The sequence below is a fragment of the Mobula hypostoma genome, chromosome 6 (genome assembly GCF_963921235.1).
Source record: "Mobula hypostoma chromosome 6, sMobHyp1.1, whole genome shotgun sequence".
NCBI lineage: Eukaryota > Metazoa > Chordata > Chondrichthyes > Myliobatiformes > Myliobatidae > Mobula > Mobula hypostoma.
Genome location: NC_086102.1, coordinates 64,866,987 through 64,877,364, shown reverse-complemented (window position 1 = coordinate 64,877,364; position 10,378 = coordinate 64,866,987). Strand labels below are relative to the sequence as shown.

At 39.0% G+C, this 10,378-nt stretch overlaps 2 protein-coding genes across 4 annotated transcripts in view; both read right to left on the bottom strand.

Moving 5' to 3' along the window:
- LOC134348717 (ADP-ribosylation factor-like protein 13B) overlaps positions 1 to 4,808 on the bottom strand; it is a 32,570-nt gene extending 27,762 nt beyond the window's left edge. Inside the window, exon 1 of the mRNA XM_063052523.1 lies at positions 4,711 to 4,808. Coding sequence (XP_062908593.1) covers positions 4,711 to 4,808 — 98 coding nt within the window. The remainder of the gene's footprint in view (positions 1 to 4,710) is intronic.
- The window catches only part of LOC134347559 (uncharacterized), a 38,856-nt gene continuing 29,176 nt past the window's right edge, over positions 699 to 10,378 (bottom strand). For 2 of the 3 annotated variants that reach the window (XM_063049911.1, XM_063049912.1), the window contains 2 exons: positions 6,315 to 8,720; positions 699 to 939 (listed from right to left, as the gene is read on the bottom strand). In XM_063049911.1, coding sequence (XP_062905981.1) covers positions 6,353 to 7,321 — 969 coding nt within the window. In that variant the 5' untranslated portion in view covers positions 7,322 to 8,720 and the 3' untranslated portion in view covers positions 699 to 939; positions 6,315 to 6,352. Of the gene's footprint in view, positions 940 to 3,216; positions 3,237 to 6,314; positions 8,721 to 10,378 lie in introns of those variants that run through there. The other variant, XM_063049914.1, reaches the window with a different exon arrangement.

Below are 10,378 nucleotides of genomic sequence, written 5' to 3'. Positions count from 1 at the left end.
TGCATTTTGTGAGTTTGACCATGGTTTTCTTAACAAATAGATTCTAGGAAACCTAGTATCTAGCAACGGTGGTTTGCTACTGCCTACCACTGGGCGAACTAAAGAAATCGCCATTTCAACATGAAGAATAAGGGAGCAAAAGAGAGTGTAACCAGGGCAGTAGGCAGTCAGTGCACAAGGCTACATTGCCTCTGCTTTGATAAATTTCAAAAGTTAATCTATATAACAAAGTCATAAGTGTTCCAGTGGTAAAACCCATAATAAAAATAGTTACGGTATTAATGGCAAATCAAGTTGCAACTTCACACAAAACTTAGAACAAATCAGCATTTGTCATTACAATGAAATTATCTAGAGCTTTTACCCCTCCTTGGTTCACAATCATCTAATGATGAGAGGGGAAGTAGTCTTACTACTTCCCCTCTCATCTTCATACTGACTACCTTCTCTCTTCATATATGCTAACACAAAGTTTTAACTTGAAATATCAATTCAATTCATTTCCCTTTCTCCAAAGATGTTGCTCAACTTGCTGAGTTCATGCAGCAAATTGATTTTTTTGTTCTATGTCACCATAATACTTAAATGCAAAATATACCACTGTATCCAGCTGCAGCTTTGGGTAAAAGTCTGTGCAGTTAATTCTATGATTGCTGGTGCTGTATGCATTGACAGATATTATTAAGTACCTACCACTCAAATATGCTACCCCAGATTTCAGAACATCAAAGTTGATTTCATGGCACAGTGTTGGCAGATAAGGTTTTAAGAGTAAGGGAGGTGAGATCGCCGGTTGTTCAACTGTCAGCAGTTCTTGCCTGTTTACAATGCACTCTGTAATTAGTGAGATTTTTGGTGGTTCATCTGTTAGGTTGAGATTTTCATCTTCTGTACTTCCTTTTACTGTATCCAATGTCTCATTTGTTACTGAACCAATTCCTAGAGAACAAAATCAATTACAGACTGGATAATTCCTACATTAAGAAATGCATCTCAATCAGAAATACATAAAATATATACATATATATTGCAACGGGAATTTACTTGAAAAAGCAGAAGTGGCAGTTACATCATAAACATAACAGAATGTCACCTGATACTGTGACAGTCAACGTAAGTAGAACTATGCATGTTTTTGCTCTTTGGTGTAGTACACCAATATCATAGATAACAATTCCCACATTCACAGTCCTGCAGATATTTATATTGGCATATCAAAAAAAGAAACTGATTCTTTGTTTTTCTACTGTATGTACCTATTAATTGCCTAAAGTCAACAATGAACCAATTTAAAGTTGCAATCCTCCAGCTACTTAATAGTTGCTTAAAGATGTTTTTATGATGTAGAGACAGCAGAGAAACTGGAAATCTTGCCTTCCTCACTTCAACTGTAGAGAATATTGGCTGAATATTGTAAATTCTGACTATCTACTACCTATGTGGAAATGCTGATAGTCCAGCATCTGGCTCTGCTTCCCATGTTCACTTTCAACTTATCAGGAGCACGTTTTCTGATGCTCCCTTTAAACTCACAGGGTTTTGTTTCCTTGTGCTTTTAAACTCACCTGCTTCACTGTAAAGTTTATTATAGCACTGTGTAACATCATTTAACAATTGGAAGTGTACTGGTATATTGAGTAACTACCAGCAATCTAGAAAACTGGTTCAGCATCACCGAAGTCCCTCAAACCCCAATAAGTTTTTTGAAAGCAAATTAGAAAACATTTTCATTGGCATAAAGTTTGGTAACTGTACATTAAAGATAATTGTTACCTGAATGATAAGTGAACTGGGGAGAAATAGTACCGATCACTGATTAAGTAAATAGGTAATCTACACATCAGGTAAAGTAAGACAGCAAGACTTGTTGTTCAGTCCCTCAAGACAAACAGTCCAATCTCCCCCACCCTTAAATAAAGGTAGGATGGATAAAGGGGATGCAGCGGATGTTGTATATTTGGACTTTCAGAAGGCCTTTGACAAGGCAGCACACATGAGGCTGCTTACTAAGTTAAGCGCCCATGGTATTACACGGAAGTTACTAACATGATTAGAGCACTGGCTGATTGGTAGGAGGCAGCAAGAGGGAATAAAAGGATTCTTTTCTGGTTGGCTGCTAGTGACTAGTGGTGTTCCTCAGAGGTTGGTGTTGGGGCCACTTCTTTTTATGCTGTATATAAATGATTTAGATGATGGAATAGATTGCTTTGGAGCCAAGTTTGCAGATGATATGAAGACTGGTAGAGGGGCAGGTAGTTTTGAGGAAACATAGGAGAATGGGCAAGAAAGTGGCAAATGAAATACAATTTTAGAAAATGCACGGTCATGCACTTTGGTGGTAGAAATAAATGTGCAGACTATTTTCTAAACGGGGAGAAAATCCAGGAATCTCACATAAAGAAGGACTTGGGAGTCATTGTGCAGTACACCCTGAAGGTTAACTTGCAGGTTGAGTTGGTGGTGAGGAAGGGAAACGCCATGTTAGCATTAATTTCAAGAGGTCTAGAATACAAGAGCAAGGATGTGATGCTGAGACTTTATAACACTGGTGAGGCCTCACCTTGAGTATTGTGAACAGCTTTGGGCCCTTCATCGTAGAAAAGATGTGCTGGCATTGGAGAGGGTCCAGAGGAGGCTCACAAGGATGATTCCATGAATGAATGGGTTATCATACGAGGAACGTTTGATAGCTCTGGGTCTGTACTCACTGGTATTCAGAAGGGATGAGGGGGGATCTCATTGGAACTTTTGAATGTTGAAAGGCCTAGACAGAGTTGATGTGGAATGGATGGTTCCCATGGTGGGAGAGTCCAGGACCAGAGGACACAGCCTCAGGATAGTGGGGTACCCTTTCAAAACAGAGATGCGGAGAAATTTCTTTAGCCAACGGGTGGTGAATTTGTGGAATTTGCTGCCACATGCAGCTGTGGAGGCCAGGTTGCTGGGTGTATTTAAAGCAGAGACTGCTAGTTTCTTGATTGGACATGACAGCAAAGGTTACGGGGAGAAGGCTGGGAACTGGGGTTGAGGAGGAAATAGGAAAAAAGGATCAGCCATAATTGAATGACAGAGTAGACTCAATGGGCCAGATGGCCTAATTCTCCTCCTATGTCTTATGGTCTAAAGGATTACAAGGCAACAATATAAAAGGGCAGATTTATTGCCTGTCAATAATCTTAAAGTGCAAACTAAATCGGCACGCATGGAAGAATGTCTGTAGATCAGCCAGGATTTGTCTGGAAAAGAGAAGCCAAAGTTTTAATGTGTCATTCTGTTATCCCCCTGCATAGTTTGGATAGTCTCTATTCACAACAGACAGGTAGAATCACCTGGACATTACAAATACCTACGTCAGGGTGCTGTATATTGACTACAGCTCAGCATTTAATATAACATTCCTACAGTTCTGATCGAAAAGCTCCAAATCCTGGACCTCTTGTACCTCCCTCTGCAACTAGATCCTCAAATTCCTAATCAGAAGACCACAATCTGTGTGGATCTGAAACAACATCTCCACTTTGCTGACAATCAACACTGGTGCACCTCAGGGATATGTGCTTAGCCCACTGCTCTACTCTCTATACATCCATGACTGTGTGGCTAGGCACAGCTCAAATGCCATTGATAAATTTGCTGATGACACAGCCATTGTTGGCAGAATGCCAGGTGGTGATGAGAGGCTGTATAGGAGTGAGATATATCAGCTGGTTGAGTGGTGATGCAGCACAATTTTGCATTCAACGTCAGTAAGACCAAAGAACTGATTGTGGACTTCAAAAAGAGTAAGACGAAGGAACACACACCAGTCTTCATCGAGGGATCAGAAGTGGAAAGAGTGAGCAATTTCAAATTCCTGGCTATCAGCATCTCTGAGGATCTAACTTCAACCCACATAGTGACACAGCTACAAAGACGGCACAACAACGGATCACATGAAGAGTTTGAGAAGATTTAGTATACCACCAAAGACACTCGCAAATTTCTACAGCTGTACCATGAAAAACATTCTAACTGGCTGCATCAGCATCTGGTATGGGGGGCGGGGGGGGGCGAGGGGAAGCGCTGCTGCACAGGATCGAAGTACGAGGGGTGATTGATACGTTCATGGCCTAAGGTAGGAGTTGATTTTAGAAAACCTAGCATATTTACTCTTCAACATAGTCCCCTCCTACATTTACACACTTAGTCCAACGGTCATGGAGCATACGCCCTTCTTTGTAGAAGTCGGCGCCTTGGACCTCCAGAAAGTGGTCCACAGCAGGGGTGATCGATAGGTTTGTGGCCTAAGGTAGAAGGAGATGAGTTATACAGCTCTTGTTACATGCACGTGCAGTTCAACTCTTTGAGTGAAAATGCGGAAACTTTGAAGTTAAAAACTCATCTGGAGGTCCAAGACGCCAACTTCTATAAAGAAGGGATCCATATCCTCCACGACCGCTGGACTAAGTGTCTAAATGTAAGAGGGGATTATGTTGAAACATAAATATGCTAGTTTTTCTTTTTTTTTGGTGTGTGCGAGTCTGTGTGTGTGTGTCTGCGTACGTGTGCATCTGTATGTGTGCGTCTGCGTACGTGTGCGTCTGTGCTTGTGCGTCTGTGTGCGTGTGCATCTGTATGTGTGCGTCTGCGTACGTGTGCGTCTGCATACGTGTGCATCTGTGCGTGTGCGTCTGTGTGCGTGTACATCTGCGTACGTGTGCGTCTGCCTACGTGTGCATCTGCGTGTCCGTGATGATGTCTTTTTCATGGCCTTTTAAAAGGTGCGGAGCAAGGGAGATACTGTGTGGTACGCCACTCCTCACAGACATTTTCGCAATATTTTCCCTTTGTTTTACGAGGTCGAGTTGCGGATGGAAAGCGTACTCGGGGGGTGGACCCGACTAGTTTCGAACCCAGGAACCTCCGCTCCCGGGTCCGGCGCCGATGTTGTTGTGCCACTAGCCAGCCCGTGCTAGATTTTCTGAAACTGACTCCTTCTACCTTAGGCCACAAACTTATCAATCACCCCTTGTAAGCTGCAGAGAGTTGTAAACTTAGTCAGTTCCACCATGAGCACTAGCTTCCCTAGTATCCAGTATGTCTTCAAGAAGTGATGCCTCATCCATCAATAAGCATCCCTCTCATTATGCCTTATTCTCCTTGCTACAATCAGGAAGGAGGTACAGAAGAATGAAGGCATACACTCAATGATTCAGGAATAGTTTCTTCCCATCTGTCAACCGATTTCTGAATGGACATCGAACCCATGAACCCTTGTCACTACTTTTTTATGTCTATTTTTGTACTACTTATTTAATTTAACCATTTATTATATACATACTTACTGTAATTCACAGTTTTTCTCTATTATTATGTATTGCATTGTACTGTTGCTGCAACGTTAACAAATTTCATGACATATGCCAATGATATTAAAACTGATTCTGATTCTGAATTCTCAGGGAGGGGTAGAGGAGCAGAAAGCACTGCTTATTTTACTCAGTCTGGCCATTATACCGACCACCTTATGCAAAATATGAATGTCAATGTCCAATTATAAGGCCAAAGGGCTGATCACTAACGCTTCTAATCTGGCAATACAAAACACCTAAGTTTCTGACCAAAGGCCTTAGCCCCAAAACTTCGGCTGTTTATTCATTGCTATTGATAGTGCCTGACCTGCTGAGTTCCTCCAGGTTTTTATGTGTGTTGCTTTGTATTTCCAGCATCTGCATACTTTCTCATCTTTATGAATTGCTACAATTGTTAATCTATTGACCCAATATCAACAGAACCCCTTTGAATCTTCAGGCTAGTTCTGATAACTCTTTATAGCCTGGCTGAAAAATTAACGTGGGACTGTGCAAGAAAGCTAATGAAGTCAATCTAAACCAAATTGTGATACTTTATCTTAAGTGCCCCAAGGTGAGTTTTTTTAAAAAAATACCTTTGTGGCACTAGGGAAAAAAAGAATAGCATGCCTGGCTACACAAAGACAATTTCTGCAGTTTCTCCTCGGAAACCGTCCTTCATACTTATTCAATTTCTAGGAAGTGATTCATGGGTCACCTCAATCTGTCAGGCAGACAGGTCCAGGGTAGAGATTTAATGGCATGTAAATGAGGAACAGAAATTACAACATTCTATTTCTTTTAAAACTTTCCAGCTGATTCAAGTTTCTAACTCATCACCCATTTAACCAAAACTACAACTTGGGAACTCAGCATTATGACCAGCTTTTGTTTTTGAGCTTTATCTATTCATTTTATAATCATCACCTGTCCTGGGAAAAACAATGGAAGTTAACCTTTATGATATAATATTAGATATCCTACCTTCCAATTTATTCCCAATTAGACAGTCTCCTTGCTCCTTAAGATCCTCTGAAGAATCCTGTGATGATTGAGCACAGCTTTATCGAATCTTGTCTATCATTTTTATCAGCAAATGGTATTTTTTCATTTCTCTCTTCATTTGCAGAAGTCAATTCCTGCTCTTCTATATCCATTATAGTTGAGTGAATAATGCTAGATCCAGTGGTTTCCACGTTTGACCAATACTCTTCAACAGTAGAATATCGCTTACTTTGACCTTCCTTTACAGCATCGAATCCCAAGATATTCTGCACAGTGGTCTCATTTTCCAAGGTCTGTACTGACAGGTATCTATTCTCTTGTGCTTGTTGTTCTTCTTCAAGTAACATTACATTACAGGTGTCAGTCAGGTTCAAATCTTCACTGTCACTGAGTTTTTGTTTGCAGAATTCGCTCTGTAAGTTATTTACATTTCCATGTTCCCCATGTTCAGACCCCTGATGCAATGCATCAACTTGAAATTGCTGATTAGTTTGTAATTTTATAACAGAACATTCATGCAATAGTGCACTTTCCTCTGTCAGAAACACATGATCTCGCTCTAAGTGTGTCATACATTTGGACCCATGTGTTTCTGTACACTCAGTGTGCTCTGACAAACGTGGCTGCAAATTGTCACCAAATATAGAGCTTATTCCTTCATTTAATAATGTATCATCTCTGCTATTATCCAGTTGCAAAATTATAGATTCAACATCTTTAATCAAGTGATCAATTTTCATCACATTATGGTTATGGCTGAGTTTTGAAGAAGAATCTATATTTTCAACAAGTGCAAAGTCTTCACATAAAATAGACCCTTCAAAGTTTAAGAACTGGGACGAAGAGATTCTGCAGCCATCTAAATGCGTATCAGCGCATGCATGAACAAAGTTTGGTTGATTTGTATTTTTGATAAAGGGTACTTTTTGGATAATATTCTGCCCATTAAACTGTATATGCTCAGAATACGCCGATTGTTGGGCCATTGCAATTTTCTGTTCTGAGTTTTTAGCTGACGACTGCTTGTACTCTGATGGTGAATTCACAACAATATTTACAAGTTCACCAGTGTTAGCTACATTACAGTCAGTCAACTGATTTAAATGAAAATCCTGTTTTCCAATTTCTGTGTACTTACAGTGAGCATTTTCTATTCTATCTGCTCAGACACCTCTTGCATTTCTTTATGTGATTTCATATCAATTATATTTTTATTACATGGTGTAGATAATGAATTACCAGAAGAACCATGAAATTGTCCGTCTTGCGAATCTTGAGCAGAAGTCTGTGTCTGGTTACAGACCACTGGTTCTAAAGGCTGGCTGTTTACAATTTCCTCTATGCTATCTGTGGTCTGACTAAATAAAATATGCATATTTTCACAGCAAAAATTAAAATCCTGTTGCATTTTGCTTTTGTGAAGATCAGTCTCCACAGCTCTAATTTTGCAAATTCTTTATTTATACTGTTAATAGTATCTGTAAGTGATTGCTGATTGAATGCCTCTGTGTCACCAGCAAGAAATTTAAATGGATTATGTATTCTTTCTAAATTGGGCCAAGCTACAGTTGAAGATGTTTCCATGTAATTTAAACAAATTGATTTCTTGTTGCAAGTGTTGATATTCAAAGGTTCGAAAGGAATCACTTCTGATGTTTCATTAGTTCTCAATGCATGTTGCAAGTCTGAACTTGAACTGCTTGCTTCTGATGACAAATCACTATCACTTACTGAAATTTGATTAATTTCTACATATTCTGTTTCAAGTTCTCTTAAACTGGCTGCTGCTGAATTAAGTAAAGTATCTGCAACATTACTTACAGGATGATGTAAAGCCCTTGTAAGATTAATTTGCTGGACCTTCAGTTGGTTTTCTTTCGTAAATATGTTTGGTTTTGTTTCAGATGGGTTTTCTACCTGTCCACTGTAATTGCTGATCTGTATATTGTTTGAATTGCTGCCAACAACTTCTTGATCCACAGTCCAGTTTACTGATGACGTGCTTCCTATCATTTTTGGTTTGTCAATAAATTCAGGAGTTACCACCTTTTCCCAAGGTACTCGAAAAGTAGTGTTGTCAGTAGATAATAGGCAATTTTGTAAAGTTGTTCCTATCCGTCTCTTGTTAATATTGTCCAACCATTCCATAGTGAAGATACAAGTATAAGAGACCTCTGGAATTAATATTTCCTCCACATTGTAACCATTGGCTGCAAGGCATTTTAATATAATACATGGTGTCTTTTGCAAATGTGGAACAACTTGAAGGTAGAAATCACCAGGTTTTAAAGTTTGCCAGTCAAGTGCAGAGAGCTGTATTACAATTTTTTCAGAGATGCATAAAGGCCAGCCTTCATAACGGAATAGTAATCCACAATATTGAAACTGTTAAACATAGAAGGTTCTTGTTTAAAAGCTGCTTTTAGAGCTAAAACAACTAGTGCACATTCAGCAGTTCATTATCAGAAGTACATTAATGGAAAATAATAGCAGTAAGCTAAATTGACATCATCCTGAACAGTGTTAAATTTTTATAAGTTATGCATACAAATCTGCTAATCTTCAACAGGCTCACATCTGTGAAATTTAGAATAAACACAATTTTAAATGACAACACAAAACACATATTTGAATGTTAGTACAAAATAAGGAATTCTTTAAATTCAAAGTACAGACTGAAATTAAATGGAATGCAGGCCATTTTTGGATAACACATTGAATTCTGTTTTTACACATATCCTGTTAGTTTTGTCAAAATACACAAAAATGATTCAAATATTTTATTTTTATTTTAGTTAGAGGAGCAGAAACTTCTGGTCCAGCAACCCACCTATTTAATACTAGAATATTCACAAGACATTTTACAACGATCAATTAACATACTAACCAATATGCCTTTGGATTGTGAGAGGAAACCAGGGCACCAGGAGAAAATAGATGCAGTCAAGGGGAGAAAATACAGACTGATTTCAGACAGCACTGGAACTGAACACCAATGCCCTGAGCTGTACTAGCATCATGCTAACTGCTATGGTGAACAAACCTCCAAAGCGTTAAATGAAATGGTTCAAAAGCACACAAGGCTGATAAGAAAGAACAATTACAAAAAATGAAGAGGGAGAAGAAAGCGTCTTGTTATTTATAGTAATGCTTGTATACCAGACTTTTGAATTTATTGATATTATGGGAATTTGTTTGTAAGTAGACTGTGTCTCCAAGTTGGGTGTTCAGGACCCAAGTACAATCTGTAGTTTTTTAAAGCAACATTTATGCAGAATCTACCATTTCTCCTTATTTCAAACATGCAGAATTATAAAATCATAGAAACTATCATTTACAAATAATTCTACACTATGCCTACGGTTCAGCTCAACTAAATGTTTGCATCCAGATTTACCATGTTTGTACACATGGAATATGGTGTAGTAAACAGCAAACGTGAGCCACTCCCTCACAGTGGCTCATCCATTTTTGGGCCCTATTTAAAACATGTGGCAGCAGTGAGTCTGGGAGCACCCAAACAAAAGGACAGCTTTTTTTTAAGCAGTCAGCAAACAAAACACGGCACAGGACATCATTATGAGTACAAACGAACAGTTCTTGCGACCAGAAAATCTTCCTGTTACATTGATACTGCAGTACTAAGTTGAAGCTGGATCAGTCAGGAAAGGTTCTATCAATGATCTGTGACATATCAACAACCATTGCTTTTCCTTTCCATGGAGACAGGATCCTTGGAGTTGTTTGTGTAATCATAAAGTCCATCCAGAATCAGTTTTCTGGTCTCACCACTGTCCTGAATGATCAGTTCTTAATTGATTCCTCCTGAACCCCTCACGCCACGTCACTACTACAAATGCTTATGAACCCATCTTAAGCACCAGAAAAGAAATAAATAGTTCAGATATTTGTCTCCATCTCAATTCTAAAGCTGACAAAGGCAACAATTATTGGAAAGGTGTAGTGAGACATGAAATGAGAAGCTGACCAGCAATGGATTTCTTTTTTTAGGTAAATGTAGAGATCATGGTCAGTTCTTTATT